At 41.8% G+C, this 21,334-nt stretch overlaps 2 protein-coding genes across 3 annotated transcripts; both read right to left on the reverse strand.

Moving 5' to 3' along the window:
• Positions 1-147: 147 nt before the first annotated feature.
• On the reverse strand, positions 148-14,728 carry pabpc4 (poly(A) binding protein, cytoplasmic 4 (inducible form)). 2 transcript variants are annotated; one of them, XM_089004170.1, is made up of 15 exons: positions 14,221-14,728; positions 9,306-9,499; positions 8,222-8,337; positions 7,228-7,367; positions 4,302-4,396; positions 4,078-4,215; positions 3,893-3,988; positions 3,550-3,819; positions 2,308-2,395; positions 2,118-2,204; positions 1,206-1,333; positions 1,014-1,104; positions 795-925; positions 586-704; positions 148-490 (listed from the first exon to the last, which is right to left on the reverse strand). In XM_089004170.1, the coding sequence occupies exons 1-14, from the start codon at positions 14,411-14,413 to the stop codon at positions 603-605; spliced, it is 1,869 nt and encodes a 622-aa protein (XP_088860296.1). In that variant the 5' UTR covers positions 14,414-14,728; the 3' UTR covers positions 148-490; positions 586-602. The 2 variants fall into 2 exon arrangements, with proteins under 2 accessions (XP_088860296.1, XP_088860295.1); XM_089004169.1 differs by having other exon boundaries at positions 2,109-2,204; positions 14,221-14,727.
• A 2,381-nt stretch (positions 14,729-17,109) lies between these two features.
• Positions 17,110-20,425, reverse strand: zpcx (zona pellucida protein C). The gene is made up of 9 exons (XM_089004171.1): positions 20,057-20,425; positions 19,881-19,990; positions 18,963-19,036; positions 18,719-18,890; positions 18,538-18,637; positions 18,372-18,457; positions 17,983-18,068; positions 17,308-17,920; positions 17,110-17,131 (listed from the first exon to the last, which is right to left on the reverse strand). The coding sequence occupies exons 1-9, from the start codon at positions 20,423-20,425 to the stop codon at positions 17,110-17,112; spliced, it is 1,632 nt and encodes a 543-aa protein (XP_088860297.1).
• Positions 20,426-21,334: the final 909 nt, after the last annotated feature.

The raw sequence follows: 21,334 nt of genomic DNA on the forward strand, positions 1-21,334 counted from the left end.
TGTGACGCTGTCGTTTAGCCATGTTGTCCACAAAAACAAAGACACATCACCCACATTTTTGAAAGTTGAGTCCACTGTAATCTTGTTGCGTGAAGTTCCTTTATGGCACATTTGAATGAGAAGAAACACTCCACAATATCAAATAAATCAGCATTGTTAAAATGATAAACCATCCTTTTATTTAGAATACAACAAACCCATCATCATAACATGGGATGTAGAAACCCACCATTTCGAATCAAACACTTTCAAGTGAAGAAAAAGTTCAAGGCTCATTTTCCTTTTAGGAAGTTGTTTCTTGAGGTCTTCATGATTGCATAATGTTTGGTGTGCAGTTTATTAGTTTTAGAAAATAATTACCTGTAGGTTTCACTTTATATATTAAGTATATTTTCAAATTAGATTTTGCCTTTTTCAGTTTTTTCCCTTCATAACGGTTCTTAACCCGTCTGGTTCCACTCTTGCATGGCTCTCCAGAGCTCAATCAGCTCTGCAACACACAGTGACCAAATTTGTCAATACAGTAATGTGGAATGTATGATATAAACAGTCAGTGAGATTATTATCACCAAATATTATACACACCGATTGCATTAAAGCATTCAGGATGTGGTAGCAGCACCGGTGTTAGTCATGGCGCCTACTTTCTGAGTGGCATCTTTCTTTGCTTGGTGAGCCTGCAGCACTGCAACAGCTTCTTCCACCTGTATCAGGAAAAACAAAATCAATCATTGAGCGCAACCTTTCAGACAAAAAAAACACATGTTAACATGAAAGAAATACTGGAAGTGAACCTTTGAACGCAATGACTCATGAGATTCCAGCATATGTAGCAGTTCAGAGTTGTCGATCTCAAGCAGCATTCCTGTGATCTTTCCCGCAAGGTTAGCGTGCATGGCCTGAATCAGTGGGAATAGACGTTCCCCTATTGAGAACAATGAAACCGTATGGAGGAGAGTCATCAACAAAATTAATGTGGAAAGCTGGATGTTTTAGAGGCTTCAGATTGTTACCGAGCATCTGCTTTTGCTCCTGCGGTGGTGCAGAAGCCAGCATGGAAGCCGTCAACGGTTCTTGACCCTGAACATGCACAGCTGGCTGAGTCTGGAGGGGACACATTACAGACAAAGACAACACAATTTCAGATCCTGACACATATTCACAGAGGAGTTTTAATGATATGATGATTTCTGAAATGATCAGACCTGCTGTAAGGCAATAGGTTGCATCATCTGGGGATTTGGGTTGCGTACACCCGTAGCGTATTTGTACGGCGGCATGGTGCGAGGACCTGGCACCATTGAAGGACGAGGACCAATGTTCTGGCCGGACACTGCCGAAAACAAAGAAAAAAAGTACACAATATCTAGCCATCCATTTTCACCTGCGCCTGACAATCTGATCGATGAAAGGCTTGCACATGCCAATCGGTCACAAACTTGACTGTTCAAACAGGCATGGAGGTTGACCCACCAGATCATGTGTTTTACAGAACTTGAGATGAGACGTGTTGTGGTACCAGCGTAACGCAGGCAAAACGAGAGACAGCAGGGAGAACATTTTAAATAGTGTTAGTTTTTTTAAATGGCAACAAAATTTGGAATCTATTCCACAATACAATTTTTTTGACCAAACTTGAAGCCAGTCACAAGAAGGAGTCATGACGTATTCTCGGACAAAACTCTTTTCCCCGTCATTTGAACACTGTGATAATTGGTGCTTGCCTCTCAAAAAAGAACAGTTTCGTAGGAGTGCCGTCCCAAGGTTTTCAAAGCAATTCTATGCAGGATAAGCACATCTTTTTTTGGTCCGTCTAATACTAGATTTGGCTTATTTGGCACACACAATTAGATGATTGAGCTAACATTGTATTTGCTTCTATATGGCCTTCATATCGATTGAACTCTTTGGCACAGTTACTAGTTGAATCCCATTACGACTGTGGAATCACACATTGTTGCACGGTAACATCTTACATTGTTATGAGTAAACACATATTGAAGCACACACAATTTTGCTTTTTAGTAAATTAGGCGGGTTAAATGTTTTGATGATATGTTCAGTCAGTCAGTCAGTCAGTCAGTCAGTTCGGATCATTGAGAACCCACCTCTCGGACCTTGTGTGTTGCTGTTTGGAGACATATGTCTCAGGTTGGTACGTGGACCCGGTTGCCGCAGTGAGCTGGGCATCCCTTGGAAACTACCTGGGAGCACAAATACCAATAATGAGATTGACACCATCATACCCATGTCTAAAAACATTGATTCAAACCCACTTAAAGTGCTCTGTTTATGTAACATGCCCACCTTGACCCCTACCACCTTGTTGCCACCGAGGATTTGGTCGCATTTGGGCCATCTGATTGGGCGCGTAGTAAGTTGTTCTATTCTGGGCCTGATCGGGAGAAGAAAATAAAAAAATGCACAAGAGTGATTCTGGTAAAATCGGAAAATATGGTTTGATTTTTAAGACGTTCCACTGTTGGCACCCTTTTTTCCCATGTTGCCTTATTGTAATCAGTTACTAATTGTCAGCTTGATGCTTTAAAGAAGCCTGGTGAGAAAAGCCACCTTCTTTCCTGAAATCCATTGCAACACTGATCATGAGAAATAAATAGCAGTCAAACTGAAAGACAGCAACGACAGGCGATTGGAACACTGCCCATACCCCCCCCCCCCCCATTTTTTTTCTCGCTTTTCTCGAGAATGGTCACTTTGGTCTGAAAAAGTCAGAAATCCGCCGATTGGTGGAAAATTCTCACCCCTGATTAAATGTATTATTATATGTGTGTGTGTGTCTGTGTTGCAATTAATTATTCTTAAATAGGAGATTTTTTTGTTTATTTTTGTCACAAGTTGAAAGGTAATGTACTGCTATTACAATTGTTCTCAATATAACGTTGACCTGTGAACTGGGTAGCATATTTTCCATTGTATAAGCCCCAATGAATGGTGTATTTGGAAAAAAAAAATCCACATGTAATGCGCAGCAAAGTATAAGGCGCACCCACAATGAATGAAAAGTTTTCATAATATAATATAGAAATATATACACATTTTCTACATACAGTAAAGTCTCGTTATATCGATATCGGATATATCGATAGTCCCAGTTATATCGATACTATTTCTATGCACGCACGGAGAAAATTACATGCAAACAGGGTCGGATATATCGATAGTCCCGGTTATATCGATATTTTTTCGGACTCCCTTGAATATCGATATAACGAGACTTTACTGTATAAGAAACACCACATTATAAGGTGCTACAGTAGAGACTAGGGTTACGTATTACTACTTTTACAGGGGTAAATGGGTCGGTTGCTGCTGAAAGTAGTTGCGAGACCTGTCGTGTGTCAATATTACTTCACATATAAGCCACACCTGCGTATAAGGCGCAGGGACAAGAAAATGAAGGCTTTCTGGTGCACCTTGTACACTGGAAAATATAGTACTTGAGAAGCCAGAGATGAATCGTGTGTTCTTTTGATGGATTAAAAACACAGCCCCCTAACCCATCCTCAGTTTCCGTTTTCATGATCGCACCTGTGGCATGGTTGGCATGAAGTAGCCACTGGTGGGTTGAAACTGGTTAATGATGGCGTTGGCCGGCATTGCCCTCATGCCTGCAATGCGCTGCATGTATTGGCTGGTGAGATGAGCTTTGCGCTCTTCTTTGCGCTGAGCAAGAGCCACATAGAGCGGTTTGGAGCCGACGATGCGTCCGTTCATCTCAGTTACTGCTTTGGTGGCCTCCTCCGGGGAAGAGAAGCAAACAAAGCCAAAGCCCTTGGAGCGGCCCTCCTCCAGCATCACCTGACAAGATAGTGTGGTTAACCTTTACCACAACTATAGAGCAATTACATCTCATCTCTTTGGAATCGCTCACCTTGGCACTTGTAATGGACCCAAAAGGGGAAAACTCCTTGCGAAGTTTTTCATCATCAATGGTGTCATCTAGATTCTTGATGTAAAGATTAACTCCCTAATTCCACCCAATAACAGTGATAAGCAGAACAGTCTTTAAGAATCTTGAACTTACTCGTGCTTATTGTGTCACGGAGTCCTGCCAACCTGATAGCGGCTGATTCTCTCCTGTTTCAGCATCTCAAACTTGCGCTTGAGCTCTGCCTGTCGCTCCATTTTTTTCTGAGCTCGCCCTACAAAAACAGTCTTGCCATTGAGATCCGTGCCATTCATGTCCTCCACAGCCTAAGGATCAAATCATCATAATCATCATCATCATCAGGTCATGATGAATAAACACATTCCACACATTTTCCATGAGGCCAAAATACCTTGTTAGCATCCTCATGCTTCTCATAACTAACAAATCCAAAGCCTCTGGATTTGCCAGTTGGGTCTGTCATCACTTTCACACTGAGTGTTTTGCCTGCAGAATTAAAGCACAATTAGTGTAAGGACCAGAAGAAGGGATACCTTGTCAAGTTAATTCAAACATATATTTTGTTTCAAAACACATTTTTCACGTTTGAAGATGTACTGAGACCTATGTAGTACTTATTTGTGCAGCTTCCTCAGTTTTTGTCCAAATCACTTTGGCTTATTTATTTATCTATGTATGTGTATTTGTGTGTGTTTGCGTGCGTGTGTGTGTGTATATGTGTGTATTGTCACCATCTACAAAGGCAAGGGGGATAAATCCCTCTGTGGTAACAGACGTGGCATCTCACTTCTGGCAGTTGGTGGTAAAGTCCTGGCTAAAGTGATGCTACATAGATTGATAAACTGCATCACAGAAGATCTGCTGCCAGAATCCCAGTGTGGTTTCAGGAAGAACAGGAGCACCGTAGACATGGTCTTCACAGCTCGGCAGCTTCAGGAGAAATGTAGGGAACAGCAGCAGAACCTCTTTGTTGCTTTCATTGATCTGTCAACGGCCTTTGACACGGTCAACAGGGAGCTTCTCTGGAATATTCTCCTAACGATTGCATGCCCACAGAAATGTATCAACATCCTTAGCCAATTTCACAATGGGATGACATCACGTGTGACTATCGGTGGCAATGAATCACAACCCTTCAAGGTGCAGACTGGTGTACGCCAGGGATGTGTCCTCGCACCAGTCGTTCAACATCTTCCTCCTGTGTGTGACACTGTTGCTCCATTAGAGGATCGAGAAGAACAGTGGGGTTACCATAGATTTCCGGCTTGATGGAAATCTATCAACATCAGGAGGCTCCAGGCAGTCACGAAAGCAAGATCAGAGCAAGTCATCGAACTCCAATATGCAGATGACTGTGCAGTTGTGGCCCACACACCAGAAGCACTACAAGCTAGTCTCTCAGCTGTTGCAGATGCCTATGGTAGACTGGGCCTCTCCGTCAATGTGGAAAAGACTGAGGTAATTTGTCAGTGGGCATCCATTCCTCCAGTTCATCCACCAACCTTCACCATCGCCAATAAGCCACTAGCAAAAGTGGACTATTTCAAATACCTGGGCAGCTTTCTCTATGACGACTGCAGCATCGACAGAGAGATACAAAACCGGATCAAACAGGCATCAACATCTTTTGGCAGACTTAGGAGGAGAGTCTTTCAAAACAAAAATCTCAAACTACACACCAAGACTGCAGTTTATCGGGCCGTTGTTATGTCAACCCTCCTCTACAACTGCGAAGCATGGACCCTGTACACTCGCCACCTCAGGATGCTTGAGGCCTTCCACATCAAGTGCCTACAATGCATCCTTGGGCTATCCTGGAGAGACAGGGTCCCCCACACTGAAATACTCTGTAAAACCAACTGCACCAGTTTGGCACGAACTTCGCTGGCTAGGCCATGTGATCAGGATGCCAGAAGAGCGCTTGCCACTTAAGGTGCATTATGGCCAGCTCCATCTCGGCCGTCACCTGGCAGGAGGCCGCAAAAAATGCTATAAAGACCAGGTGAAGACTGCCATGAAAAAATGCGGCCTCAACCCGACCCAGCTGGAGGACATTGCAGCTCAACGCTCCATCTGGCGGCACCTCCTCCAACAAGGCATACGGAAACTTGAGGAAGACCGAGGTGACCGACGTACCAGGAAACGTCAAAGGAGACATCATGCCAGTGCAATACCCGCAACCCCAGGCAATGCCTTCACCTGCTCTGCCTGTGACAAGCAATGTGGATCACGGATTGGGCTATACAGTCACATGAAATGGTCTCACAAGAAGTAGAGCTGGACTGTTATCATCGGACACGATGGACAACCTTAAGCAAGTAAGTAAGTGTGCGTGTGAGTGTGCGTGTGTGTCTTTGTGTGCGCGCGTGCGTATGTACGTATGTATGCATGATTGTATTTACTTGTCCATGACTAAATCGCACCCACAGCCTAGGATTTGAACAGAAATGTCTTTGCTCGTTTATATCAGCGGCTAACTGGCAAAATTGTAAATTACTTATGCTCACTGCAAACCTAAAGATATGGCCGAAAGCAACTGAAGGTGACCATCACAAAACATTGCTGTCAGTAAATCTTTGCAACAAAGCAAATTGATATCTTACACTGACCGACAGAATGGAAAAAACTGAGACAGTGTTTTATTGTTGAGACTCCACATCCAAATTAGTTTCCTGTTTTTCCTTTCAATTGAACCAAAGCAACATGGCAAGACTATCATGAAAGAAGCGCATAACCACACAGAGAGACGAAAAAAGAAAGTGTGGCTATTTTGAGAGGCTGTTGGCAATGAGCAATCGCTCATTGCTAACTGTAACAGAGACTGAGTGTTTTGCTTTCTAGCCACAGATACTTATGAAATTATAAATATAGTTGCGTATTATTGTGAAACTAAATCTACAGAAATCGTATCTTCTACAGATAGATCCATCAACACTGCCAGAATGTGTATGTTTCAGTTTGGACAGTTGTATTTCCAACTTTGTGGGAACCATTTGCTGAAGGTCCAGTTTCCAGTATGACTGTGGCCCAGTGCTTGGAGACAAGTTTATAAAGGTTGGATGATCCCCAACAAACACAAATGAACTTTAAAAAATGGGATTGTGAGTACAGACCACAAAATACATCCTGAAATTTGTTATATTTTCCACCAACGATGGGATTTATAATTACTACTTTACCAATATGAGACGTTATAGGATATAAGAGGGCCCAATTACCAGGCCCAAAGAAAACAATGTTCATTCATAAGGAGCTTTCCATTGTGTTCAGCTTTTACAGATCAATGTAGGTGTGTAGAGGGCAGGGCCAAATCTTACCATATTTGTCAAAAAGCTCCTTCAAATGCTCATCATTCATTTCGTCACCAAAGTTCTTGATGTAGACATTTGTGAACTCCTTGGCTTTGGCCCCAAGCTCAGCTTCACGTTCCTTGCGAGATTTAAAGCGACCGACAAACCTGAAGAAGGAGAAAGAGCAACGGATACACACTCTTTTAAAACAGCCTTGAATGATCTGGGAAACCTCACTGGGATCAGACAATTTATAGACATTCATTTTTATTTTTTATATACACCAAAACCAGTTGAAGATCAGGAAGTGACCTTTCCAAACACAGAATAGTCACCATTCAGAAAACACAGCGATTTCACATCCTGGCTGCTGGGGCAAACATGACAAAATATATTACAGTACTGTTAATACCACGAGAGGCAGGCAGATATGTTAACATGCTTGACAGTGACTGCTCATTCAGTGCCGCTTTGGTACAATATGAGGATGATGATGATGATGAGGAGGAGGAGGAGGAGAAGGAGGAGGAAGAAGCGGATGGAGAGGTTTGAAGGAATCTCACAGTAGATCTCACGTCTCATAGGAAAGCCGGGGAGGACCAAATGTTGTCATATATACCTTTCTATGTTGACCTCTCCCATTCTGCCATCCAGTATTGCATTTCTGCATTCGATCCATCACTAAAACACACAAGCGTGGTCATACACACAAACACAGCAACACAGGCAACCAGCGAGTGCACTAAGAAGGCTGCAACCAACTGTTTCTGGTAGAAAAGATCAGCATTTTAGTCGGGTATTATCAATATGCAGGTTATCTTCAAGCTGGTGAACGCAAGGAGATGAGTTGATTAGTCCTGTCACTTTGTCACCAACTGAAAAAAAAAGTCCATTTGCCACACGGGTGCACAACAGAACAGTTAAGGCTTGCAAATTGCACACGGAAGAAATCAGGCTGATGCACGAGATTCATTGACTATGATACACAAATTGACAAGTGATAAAAGGATGAGACACTCACACCTTGCGGTCATTCAAAAGCATGCCGTTCATTTTCTCAATGGCGCGGTCAGCAGCATCCTGGGTTTCAAAGTGGACGAAGGCGTAACCCTTGGAGCCATTTTCATCACACACCACCTAGAAGATAGTCAGGAAATGTACATAGTGTCTTGTTCGAAACAGAGAGAAATACTTGGGTCCTTCCCCAGTTTAGCACTTTTTTGTTGACATTCACAAAGATACTTCATGGATCCATTTTGATGACATTACTTGAATGCTTCTACCAAAATGTATCCATCCATCCATCCCTCCATCCTTTTTCTGATTGGCGTATCCTCACAAGAGACGTTGGGGCATGCTGGAGCTTATCCAACTGTCTTGGGCAGTAGGTGAGGTAAACCCTGACCTGGTTGGCAGCAAAGACGAACAACGATCTGAGCTCAAACTCACACGTCGGGACAATTTAGAGTATTCCATCATCCTGCTAATCCATATACGTAATGTCAACACGTTTTCTATCGTGGTTGTGACACGGGTTAGCGCGTCGGCATCATGGTGCAGAAGTGCAAGGTTCGATTTCGGTTCCAGCCTTTCTGGCTGGAGTTTGCGTGCTCTCTCCGGGCTGATGGGGTTTTTCTGCGGGCACTCCAATTCCGCTCACTCATTCAAAGAATATGCATGGCAAATTATTGGAACACTCTAAATAGTCCCTCGGTATGAGTGTGACCGTGGATGGTTGTTTGTCTGTGTGCTCGCTGTGATTGGCTCGCAACCAGTTCAGGGTGTTCCCTGCTTACTGCGCAAAGACAAATGAGATGGCCGCTAGCACCCACCACGAATCTTATGAGAATCAAATGGTTTGGGAAATGGATGGATGGCACTGCATTATACGATGGGGGTTCTGTTGCTTTACTTAGGGGGTAGTTTCATCATTCTAGTGTATAATACAATGCAATACATATTGATTTATACTACAACAAACACTAACAATGTCAAACCTGGTGTCGTGGGATAGTTTGGATATATGTAATTTATTAGAGTCCAAGTCTACCTCCTGTACATACATCTACAGTCCCTTACAGTATTTTTACACATATAAAACCTACCTTGCAGGATAGGATGTTTCCAAAGGCAGAAAAGGTGTCATAGAGCGCTTTGTTATCGATGGACTTGTCAAGGTTCTTGATAAAGACGTTGCCCACTCCAGACTTCCTGAGGGAGGGATCTCTTTGGGACCACATGATTCTGATTGGCTTTCCTTTCACCACATCAAAGTTCATGGTATCCAAGGCTCTCTCAGCTGGTGCGTGGGACACACACACACACCCACACACACAAACACAGACACGCACGCACACACAGAGACACGCACGCACACACAGACACCCACGCACGCACACACACACGCACGCACTCACACACACACACACACACACACACAGGATTTGCGTTCTTGTTTACATAGAAACACTGGTTTTTGCTGCTGTTAGTATTTTAGTATTCGACTTACTGTTATAATTTACAGAGATACCTTCAGGAATGTTAGCCTTCATCTCATACTGGATCAATTTTGCAACAAAGTCTGTCCCTTTTCTTCAATGATAGATGTACCATATGCAAAAAGAATCACTCCCGCAGATATGTAGGCACACACATCACAAAGATTTTCTGCGATTCGGTGACGCCAAAAGGCAGAAGGTTTCTTGACTTCCGTTGTGCCTCTGGCACGAGACTCAGACAGATCCAATGGATTTTGATTAAACCGAGGTGAAGAACCACTTTGAAGTATTCCAACAATAAACACAAGTTTTATTAGTCACGCAAAAGTAAATTTGTTATTGTCAATTTTATCAGGTATCGGCGTACAAAACCCTTTGAGACTCTTTTTCTGATTAAGGGCAACTGTATATTAAAAAAACTCGACTTGAGGTGTGCAATTGTTGTGCGCCCAACTTGGTGTCAAACAGCGGTTCTCAAAGTAATGGTATGCAGCCTCGCTTGACCACTGGTAATATTATCAAAGTGCAGTTGAGTTACATTTAAATTTTAAGTTTAATATACCATATTCACTTTTAATCTTTAAGAATGTAGTGTTTATTTATCTTCAATTTTACTTTTAGGTGAAGGAATGTATTTTTTTACTCAAGTATGTTTTAAAGGTGCTGCATTTTGCAAGAATATTAAACCCTTCGGGTACGGCGTTGACAACAGTGGACAATTTATCATGTTATCACATATCAAGGTGCATGAAAGGGTTAAATATTCTATTTAATAATAAAAAACGGCTTCCTTTTTTATGAACACTTAGGCCTACGATGCAACTATATTTTATTGTTGGTCATGGAAGTGGTACTTGGAGGACTAAATACTTTTTAGGGTGGCACTTTGTGTACCATGTTTTGAGAATCACAAAATCAGAAGCAGTTGAGGCAAAAATTGAGCGTAATACTTCACTGTAAACAGTAGAGGGCACCATTGATATACACTTAATTCTTGATGTCATTTGAAGTCAAAATGCAAAAAGTCTCTACATTGAGCCAAAAACATATGCAGATTAGTGTATGCGTCTGATTTATTTAAAGGACAACCGACATCACTTTTTTGTTTTTTAACTGACATCATAAAAACGTTTGATAGCATCTAAAATACCTAAAACATGCAGTATGATATTTTTAGTCAAATGCAAAACACCAATAAAAATGACTTTAAGTGTCCAAAATCTGCCAAAAATTGAGCTGCGAATTGGGCATTTTCTTTTTTACGGTCAGGGGGCGGTCCTTTCATGACGTCACGTACGGACTTGTCACCAACTCAAAAACAAGACTTCCTGAATATTCAGAGCGAGTCTTAAAACGAAAAATATAGCTATATGCGGTGGAATCTTATTAAAATACGCTCAGTAGAAGTGATTTGAAGCCATTTTACAAATTCTGGACACAACTTGTCCGGAGACGTCGGTTGTCCTTTAAAGGGCAACCGACGTCACTTTTTGTTTTTTAACTGACATCAGAAAAACGTTTTATAGCATCTAAAGGAATGAAACAGCCTGTGGAAACGGGATTTCCATGGAGCTTGGACTCCCTCTGCTAGCGGCTTTTGGATGTAACACACAGTTTAAAAAAAAACAGTACAGCAAAATACATTGACGTGATGGAAAGACGCTACAATGCGTCTTTTTTTACGTCAGGAGACGGTCCTTTTCTGACGTCACGTGAGGACTCATCACCAACTCAAAAACAAGACTTCCTGAATGTTCAGTGCGAGTCTTAAAACGTAAAATATAGCTATATGCAGTGGAATCTTATTAAAATACGCCCAGTAGAAGTCATTTGAAGTCATTTTACAAATTATGGACACAACTTGTCCGGAGATGTCGGTTGTCCTTTAAGTGTTATATTAATGTGATGAGTTGATTAAAAAAGGGTTAACATGTGTGATAGTCCCTTGCGTTTCTGAGCCATTATATTGGGACACAAAATGTATTTATTGTAAAGCAAAATACATATATTTAAGCTGTTCTTTTACATTGCTTGTGCTCTGAAAAAATATTATTCAGAGTAAAACGTTTGTCAGAATACAGAATAAAATATGTAACATATTAGTCTTGAACAGTCGTTTCAACTGAAGATTTAATTGACCATTCAGTTGATGTTATTGTGGCCCATCATACAGAAAACCACATTGCACACAGACAGGCAGGCAAGGAGATTTGCCAGAGTAATGGGCTCCCCTCAGGATCTTTGCCGAGATTAGAATACATACCACAATGGAAATTCTGCAAATTTGTCAATTGTTCCAGGGAAACATAGATAACAACATCCCTGAAACCAACTCTGACCATGTAATGATCAAGCTATCCACATTACCTGTTTTGAAAGAGTATAAATAATATCATTCAACCATTGTTGTACAGTTACCAGGATGCAGAATGCGCTTACAATTCTGCATTGAATGCATATTTTGACACACAATCTCAGAGCAGCAGGGCAAATTGTGCGTAGGGGGATTTGGCGGGGGGGGGGGGGGGTGCTTTTCAGGGACATACTGCTGTATGGTCAAGCCGGGAACACATGGGCCTTTTCCCTGGCTCAACACGTGCAGTTGGCCTCACAGTGGGACAGTACACTGGGCTTCTGATAACGGCAGCAGCCGCAAGCCGCGGTGTGAAGATGACATCTGTTTGCATTAAACACCACCGTTTGTTACGCAATCTGAAATCACTTTCTACTGTCTGGAGTACACTGAGATTCAACTCATAATCTCACTCTTAACATTGAACAGGATTCCAAAGTCCGTGTGGTTGTATAGGCCTAACATGCTTTTGTTCCGTCACTCCACATTAACACACACAGAGGCCAGGCAGCCCTGCAAAAGAAAAAAATGTCTGGTAAACAAAACAGAGCTGCCTTGCGTCTGCTGGCATCAGCAGTTTGGCTCGCAATTGTACTTCACAAACCGTATGTTCAGAAGTGTGCGATAGCTGTCAAACGTGCCTGGCCTGGTCACCTCAATCTTTGTTTTAAACAGGAAATTTTCCTTGAGTACAACAATACTTGCTGTCTCCCCCCAAATGAAGTGGGCCACCGAATCAAACTGAAAGAATAAATTCTCTCTCATTTTGTCTCGTCATTTCAAAGAACTTGTTAAAGTGCTGGCAGGTTTTTTGCAGGTCGGAGAGATGTTCTATATTTAGAGAGGGGTCCTCAAAGGTATGTGCTGGCGTGGTGCGTGTGCGGAGAATTCTCCACCATTGAATGGGAGAGACATACAGAGTGTGGCAGAAAAGATCGAGGGCTGATTATGGGGAAAATGTGTTTCAAACCCAAACCAAAAACTATGAGTCTCCCCTTCGATGTGGGCCAGCTGATCAAGCGGCAGTCTATAAAGAGCACTTATGGCAATTGCTTCATTCAGTGCACAAGAAGAGGTGACAGTTGTGGAATGACATCACGCCTGCTCACGCGAGCAGAAAGAACGCTGCTGTGCTGAGCAACCTCCACACTCACACAATGAGTTTTAAAGCTCAAAGGGAGTTATCAAAGAGGCCCGTTTTGAAGATGTGGTGAATGCTGTGCTGATGACATTGCAGAAATCTTGAAGGAGGCAAGGCATTTCTTTGAAGGGGACAACCTGTATTCAGTATTTGAAATATATCTTTTTGGCACGCCTTGTATTCAATTGTAATGTTTGGACCACCAGGTCTTCTGAGCCTTGATCTCAAGAATCCAGCTTTGACAATAGGGTTTCACCTGCTATGAAAACCACTCAACAGTCTTTGTCAACAAGTCAAATGCTGGTTGTCCATAAAAGCAGCAAACACGTGCCGGGACTACGCGGAATTGCCCAAAAGCTACTCCCCCAAACCCCACCCCCGGCCGTACACAGTACACGCCTGACAACAAATGGGGTCGTCTCATCAGTCTCATTTTACAGTTTCAGACACCAGCATTTCTGGAAGTGAGCCAGTTGTGATCACTCCATAGCCTTTCAGTTACCGACTGGAGCCCAGATATGTTGAGACAGGTGTTCCAACGAAGCCTGATACAAATAATCTTGACTGCTGCCCCGATTTACTACCCACCCGCACACAATGTAACCAACCACCTGACATTACTGCTCAATCGGTAAAATCATGACTGTCAATATAATAAAAGACATTTCAGAGAGAGAAGGATGACTGTGAGTCTTGATCAACTTGGCCACATCTTGGCCATGTGGAATCATCAATCTTGACTAGAGTGCTTTGATCTACGCTAGCATATCACACAAATAATATGGTGGACCGGTTTAGGGGCTTAAAAGCATCAAAGGAGGTCGCCTGTGGGTCACGACCGACCCCATGTATAGACATGAGGGTATTCTTATGTGGGTCTGTACGAACTGGTCTTTAAACGAGCTTTATATTTGGAATAAAATTGCTTTTCTGGCTCATGTCCAATGAACGGGAAACGGGTTGACATTGAAGTCACGCGTTGTAGTCATTACGCGAGTGATGCTGGGGGTAAATAGCGGCTTTCTTACCGTCCGCAGGCTGGGAGAAGTTGACATAAGCGTACCCCAAGGACCGCCGGGTGATCATGTCTCGGCAGACCCGAATGGACAGCACTGGTCCGGCTGGGCTGAATTTCTCGTACAGCATCGCCTCCGTGATGTCGGTGTGCAAGTCGCCAACGTAAAGAGAAGCCATCGGATAACTCCCCGTCGATGTGTTCATATCCCGAGCGTCTAATTCAGTGAGCTTGCTTTCAAAAGGTTGCTAAGAGCGGGTGATCCAAAATGTGCGCTGGATATATATAAAAGAAACTTCAAAGATCAACGAAAAAAGAAATCTTTTTAAGGCTAGAGGTCACTTTTCTTATTTTGCAATTTTTTGGACTATTTAACTATTTTCTTAATTTAAAGACTTCCGTTTCTTTTTATGAAGTTTTTTTCTATTTTTATATTTTTTTATGTATTTTTCAATATTTTTCAAGAACAGTGAGCTCGACACTCACGGTGGTTTTGTGGCCGTGGAAAGAGACTGCATGGGGGTTGCAGGAGTATTTTATGCACGGTGCGCAGCAAGTGGAGGAAATGGCTCCAGGGTCAAACTTGGAGTAGGAGGGGGCAAACACCTCTCTGCGCATGCGTAGTCTGCAGAAAGCGCGTCCCAAACAGACGTGTGGCATTGTTATTAAATAAATATGGAATTTGTTTCAAGATTAATCAAACGGTTAAATGTACACGTGAGCTGGGTTTTCTCCAAAAACACAAACGTTTAAATTGTAATCTTTCCCTTCCAACAGCTGCTCACCCGCAGAGAAAATTCTTATCCTGCGACTGTAAAGTGCCCTTGAGAGTTTTGAAAGGCGCTTATAAATACAATGTAAAGACAAAAACAACGGTTGCCCAATGCTTTCTCAGTAATCATTTGGAAATCTGCAACGATAAAAAAAACACGTTTAGTACAGTGCAAACAAGATTTGTAATAGGCTGTTAAGTCCACAAGTCTGCAAAGTCACAATTAAAATATCTTTAAAGGGGGAAAACTGTGAGACTAATAAAGCAAATCCAATCCAATCCAAAACTAATTCTGCAGTTTTAATCTCAGACTTCTTGTTTATTGTAACCCCCCCCCCCCCCCCCCCCACACACACACACACACACACACACGCAGCAAATGAGAGCCATTGATGCCTATACAGCACTGCACTTTTCCACACCCAACAAGGCAGCGAAGTTGATGTCCAACACCGAGTCTGTGTGGGACCACGATCGCATCAAGACACTGTTTTTTTTAGTTGTGATGCGAAATACATGGCCTAGTTCCAATAGCGACATCTAGCGCAAGGTACACACTGCCAGACAGAAGACGAAGATAATGTATTGGTAAAAAAAGATACCCGGTACGTATATTATTCTTAAAAGGAAAAATAAACAATATGGGAGTGCTTCAAATTATTTTCATCATTGATGAGGTCCTGCACATTAATTGGGATTTAAACCACAAGTAATTGACAGAAAAGCGTCAAGTACTTAAAGGATAACCGACGTCACTTTTGTTTCCTGACATCAGAAAAACGTTTGATAGCTCTAAAATACCCAAAACACGCAGTATGATACTTTTATTCAAATGCAAAACACCAATACAAATGACTTAGTGTCCAAAATCTGCAAAACAAATTGAGCTGCGAATTGGGCATTTCAGAAAATCCCTCCCCCAGTTCGTGACGTCACGCCAAGACGTCTTGCATTGTTGGAGAATCAAAACAATGGCTTCAGATTCGGAGAATATGCTTTCTTGTCACACATCCAGTTATGAATATGATTCAAATAGTTCTGAAGAGGAAAGCATACATGTTTGCAATCGATTAAATAATTTATTCCATGCCATTTTGAGGCAACATTGGGGGGAAATGTCTCACCCAAAAAGTGGCAGAAAATGGCCACCGACCTCCTGTGAGGAATGAATCAGCCCGTTTCCACAGGCTGATAAATTCCTTACATGGAGCTCTGACGCGCTCTTCTGGCTCAACGCGAGGTTTTCAGACCAAACAAGCATTGACGTGATGGAAGGACTGCTACAATGTGTCCTTTTTTTCAGTCAGGGGCGTTCCTTATGTATCTCATGTATTTTGTTTTTCTACTTTCATTCTTTCATCGCTTTGCTGCTGTGAAATGTAAATTTCTCCACTGTGAGACTAATAAAGGCAAATCCAATCCAATCCTTCAGTGATGTCACATACGGACTCGTCACCAACTCAAAAACAAGACTTCTGGAATATTCAGCACGAGTCTTAAAACGTAAAATATAGCTATATGCAGTGGAATCTTTGTAAAGTATGCTCAGTAGAAGTCATTTGAAGCCATTTTACAAATTATGGACACAACTTGTCCGGAGACGTCGGTTGTCCTTTAAGTTTAAATTGCTTTGAACTAAATGTGCATTTCAAAAATAACTTCCCAATTCCCTCATGAGTGGTACAGAATGTCCTACCAAGTTTTACAAAATTACATGAACACATTAAATACTTTAAACTGCATTTATACTGTCTAAAATCGCACCGCATGAACGTTTTATAGGATTCGTTGGACTCTCAAAGTGAAGTCTATGCAGGTCATCTGGCACACCATATTAAAAAGGAATACTAGACACAAATTACAGTGCACACAAATCTATAGTACAGTATTATTGCTGTGTGATGAGCCTTGCCACCAGATTTATGTTAATGTAGATTAGTTTGTCAAGGAGATTAGAAAAAAGATGGTAATTAAATACATCACACTCTTGAAAAGGTAACAAGACCACATTACTGGCAATGATAATTTATGACGTTACTTAGACCACAAATTAGATTATGTGGACAAATGAGCAAAGGCTACAAGGAATGAATCCTGAATATATATTTTAATAGGTTTGGAGAATTGCAGTTACTCCTTTTTATCAATTTCCCTGGAAATAAAGGAAAACAGAAATTAAAGAACAATATAATAAGCACCAACATACAAAGATCTTCTATTGATGTAATTAAATTCTGCTCATATATTCAATATCGTAGGGGGTGGTTGCATATGAGAGTTGAAAAAAATGGGGTAAGCAGATCTGGCGTTTGCTATATGCTCAATTACCTCAACAAATCCAGAAAAAGAGAACGTAGTCCCCTACGTGCTCGCCTTTGTTTACACCCACGTTCATCTTTTCCAACTGATGTAAAAGCACCTCTGTCTTGTGCTACCACCGCTTCCTCATAACTTAGAGTTTGGGAACCATCAGCACTTTTGGACAGCTGAATTTTTGAGCGGCGTATCGGCTGGGCATAGTTTGTCCGCTCTTGGCTTTCCACAGAATTGTCATCACCCCGCAGTTCATCTTTCTCTTGGATGTGCGGAGGCTTGTCCGGGGTAAAGTCTGCATTTTGAAATTTGGTATCATTTGTGTTCGTCTCAAGTTTCTGGATGGAAATCGGGAGCTTATTTAATGCTTTGTGGTTTACAGTGCCACTTTGGTCCTTCTGCGTCGGTAACACAAGTGTCAGGCTGGAGACCGGGTCTTGCTTCACAACTATCACAGCGCTTGCTGGAGAGGGCCACTGCAATTCACTTGAGAGCGAACTGTCAATCACACTCTCGTCTTCTGGTGCGGCAGCATCTGACTGCATGTCGTTCAACATTGGTTTTAGGATGGCGGGTGGTGGTCTTTGCAGAACGATTAATGGGCCAGTGCTGACAAGTGCTTTAGCATCTGTAGAGAAAAGTTGGATTAAGTCTGACTGTTGGCGAATTCATTTTCTTCTACAAACAGACCTTCAGAAAGATGCTTGACGGACAGGCCTTTACACTTGAAGTTACAGCAATGACACACTTCCACATTGCCACTAAGCTCCTCCCATCTGGAAAAAAAGGTTGATCAAGTATCACATTCCTAAACGTGCAGCCGGGGAGTTTATTTATTTAAATGCAGAGTGCCAAGCATTTATTAAAAACAACAATAATAAATGGCAAGGGGTGAAAGAATTGCCATTTACACATTTCACTGCTCCGTCTCACAAGAATAATTTCACTTCCTTTTTAACATTTATGCAGTTGGAGACAACTTATTTTAGCTGACTCGCAGTATCAGTCTTGTCGAGTGTTTATATTATTCTAAAATAATAATAATAATAATTAATTGAAAGCATGCATGTGTCATTGACCTTGAGTTGACCACATCATAGGTGCAGGATTTCGAGCCACTTGTTACCCCAATGTCTGTGGTGAGCACACTACAGTGGATGTACAGCTTCAAGGGGATCAATTAGAGAAGAGAAAAAAAAAGTCATTAGGTCAACAGAAACTGTGTGATATTTTAATACAACTCACCTCAGATATTAAATATGTGGAATTAAGAACAAACTTCACTTCTGAAAAGTCAGAGTCGAGGAAATTGACTGAATAAGGATTACCAAGTGGTGCTGTGCAGCTAGAAAGAGTATCAGCATCAATTCATATGATTTCCAATGGCAATGTAAAAGTTGCAAGCAAAAAGTTAAATATTCCTCACCCTTTATTCATTATGATGGCATGCCTGGGTTTGATGTGAAACTCAGGAGTTGCTGAGATAAAGCACGACTGGATGAAGAGCTGCTGTTGTGGACCGATTTTAGCAGACACTCTAACATTGATGATTTGGCCTCGCATATAGACGTTTGACTCCGCTGCACTTGTCCATGAGCCTGCAGGATAAATATGTGCTGCAGGATTCAACACTGATGGCAATTTTACTGCCATCTCTGTATTACACTCACGATCCATTGCTTGTATGCTGAACCTTTGGCTCTTATCAGCAAGTGTGTAGTTGGGCAACATTGGTTCTTTTGACCTGGAAGAAATTTATTATTTACTGCCAGCAAGAAGACTAATTTTTGTTTAAAGCTGCTGGCTTTCCACTTCCCCAAAAGCATGGTTACATTTGATGAGCATCTACATTCTACCCCCACCACCCCATTCAAAAAATAAAAAAAAACTTGATTCTTTCAATTGAGCAAATTCAATAGAGAAAACTTAAATCACATTCTCAAATGAACAAGTCTGTCACAATAGCACATTGAAGTCAATTAACCTTACAAAGGGGTGGGGTCAGAAATGTCCCAACTCAATTTATATAATTACTATGCACCTGAACGGCTCGAAGCAGATTTTAGCATGATCAGAGCAACATTTGGTGAGACATTGCACTTTAATATCAAAAACTTAATCGACTAATTGGCTGTGCACATATGGTAAGTCCATCATACATCAATTTTCCGAGCGACTTTAGCCTTACAAGTGTCATGGGGTTGGGGGGTGGGGGATGGGGGGGTGTGAATCTGCCGAAGCATACCAAAGCTGTCTTTGAGCAGTAGGTGGGAGACTTCCGGAACTAGTTGTCAGCCAATCGCAGGGCACATAGAAACAAACAACCATTCATGGCACGCTTACACTGAGGGACAATTTGGTGTGTTCAAGCACCCTGCAATGCATGTTTTTTTGGAATGCAGGAAGAAACCAGAGAGAATATGCAAACTACACATGAGGGACAGAGTTGTAATTGAACATGGTCCCTCAGCACTGTTACACTAATGTGCTAAACACTCAATCACCATGTAGCAAGTCAGTAAAATTACAAATTCACACACACGCAGATGCTTTTAAATGTCCACTCAAATCTAACATGGATACAGTACCTATCAGGAATACAGGAAATGTGCACAGTAGAGGTGGTGAGCCTTGTGTTCGAGTCTTTCCTGAGATTGAAATGAAGAAAGTTGGAGAAGACGTCCAAGCCGTTCTCCACCTGTCATATAATATTTATTCAACAGTTCATTCAAATTCTAATTTAATCAGACTTGAATCAACTCACATCATGACGTGTTCCACATTGATCATAGCCGTACGCAAACATTAGCTGGCTTGGTAGCTCACTGTTACTGTAGCAGCCATCACCCAACTGTATTTCATCTCGGTTAAGGGGGACATCGGCGAGTCTCTTGTTGACAAGTACAATTAGGTCACGCTCATCGCAATAAATACGAACAGCCTTCATGATGGACGAAGTATCATCTAGCCTGCCAAATTCAGGGAGTCGTGCGCTCCAGGGGTTGAAGATGGCATTGAAGTCACTGGCCATTTCATACGGAAAAGGAAGAATACTTGGGGAAAAGGCAGCTTCTGTGAAAGGAACCAGCAAGCTACAGCCAACAACACACAAAAATACCTCCAGCACACACATGGCTAAGCTCCAAGTGGATCAACCACTCTACCCGTTGTGTGGAGCCACATGCCACTTATTGTCTGAGCAGTGCGGTGACAGCTGCCACCAGTCAAACTAATGAACCTTGGATGCCATTCAAGATGACAAGTGGTTTTCACTTACCACACACTTGTGGTAACTGGAGAAAACGTTTGCAATTAAAATTCGCTATGGATGAGAAATCATTGCAAATATTAACTAGTCTTTCACTATAGTGATGGGAATGAGGCCTTATCGAAGGAATGAGGCCTTCTACCCAAATGGTTTACTTTTTGGCCGATGCATCATTGGGCCTCACTTGCTCTACTGCGTCATCGTGTGGAAAATAAATGTCACGACAGACAGTGATGAAGGCAGGGAGTTATGTGAATGACTGTGTGTATTACTTGAAATAATAATTGCTTTACTTTAGACATTGACACACAAGCAATTAACAAGACACATCTTTCATTCATTTTTGTTATGGGAAAGGTGTTCTGTTGGTTCTTTAGAACAACGTTTACATTTCACCTTTTAAAATATCAACAAGTGGAATACATGTACATTAAAACCAGTGATACATCTTATTGTCACAGTAGTTTCCATTATATATTCTCACAAGTTATTGTAATGTGTACTCTTTTAACAGAGATCTGCTCAAAATGATCGTAGACAGAGGGGATGTTCTCTTAATTATTTTTCGTTGTGAATGATGCATACAATGCAGAACAAATTCGATTCATAGCTGTCAACTATTACGTTTTCCCCATATTTTATCCGTTTTTTTAATAATTTGAAATAATGTAAGGTGTACAATAAACTTTATACGGGAAAAAATGTGACCCGATTTTACTAAATCCATTTTGTTTTCAAATAATCCAGTTCGTCTCAACTGCTGGTAGCCCACGA

Source organism: Hippocampus bargibanti, linkage group LG09 (genome assembly GCF_051943395.1).
Source record: "Hippocampus bargibanti isolate YZ-2025 linkage group LG09, ASM5194339v1, whole genome shotgun sequence".
Classification (NCBI taxonomy): Eukaryota; Metazoa; Chordata; class Actinopteri; order Syngnathiformes; family Syngnathidae; genus Hippocampus; species Hippocampus bargibanti.

Coding starts and splice junctions, on each gene's coding strand:
- zpcx (XM_089004171.1), bottom strand. CDS start 20,425: ATGTGTGTGCTGGAGGTATTTTTGTGTGTTGTTGGCTGTAGCTTGCTG. Junction 18,458..18,537: donor CCACATATTTAATATCTGAG/GTGAGTTGTATT, acceptor ATCCCCTTGAAG/CTGTACATCCACTGTAGTGT. Junction 17,132..17,307: donor CTTTTTCTGGATTTGTTGAG/GTAATTGAGCAT, acceptor CTTTATTTCCAG/GGAAATTGATAAAAAGGAGT.
- pabpc4 (XM_089004169.1), bottom strand. CDS start 14,413: ATGAACACATCGACGGGGAGTTATCCGATGGCTTCTCTTTACGTTGGC. Junction 4,397..7,227: donor GGAGCTTTTTGACAAATATG/GTAAGATTTGGC, acceptor TTAATTCTGCAG/GCAAAACACTCAGTGTGAAA. Junction 4,216..4,301: donor AGCATGAGGATGCTAACAAG/GTATTTTGGCCT, acceptor TTTGATCCTTAG/GCTGTGGAGGACATGAATGG.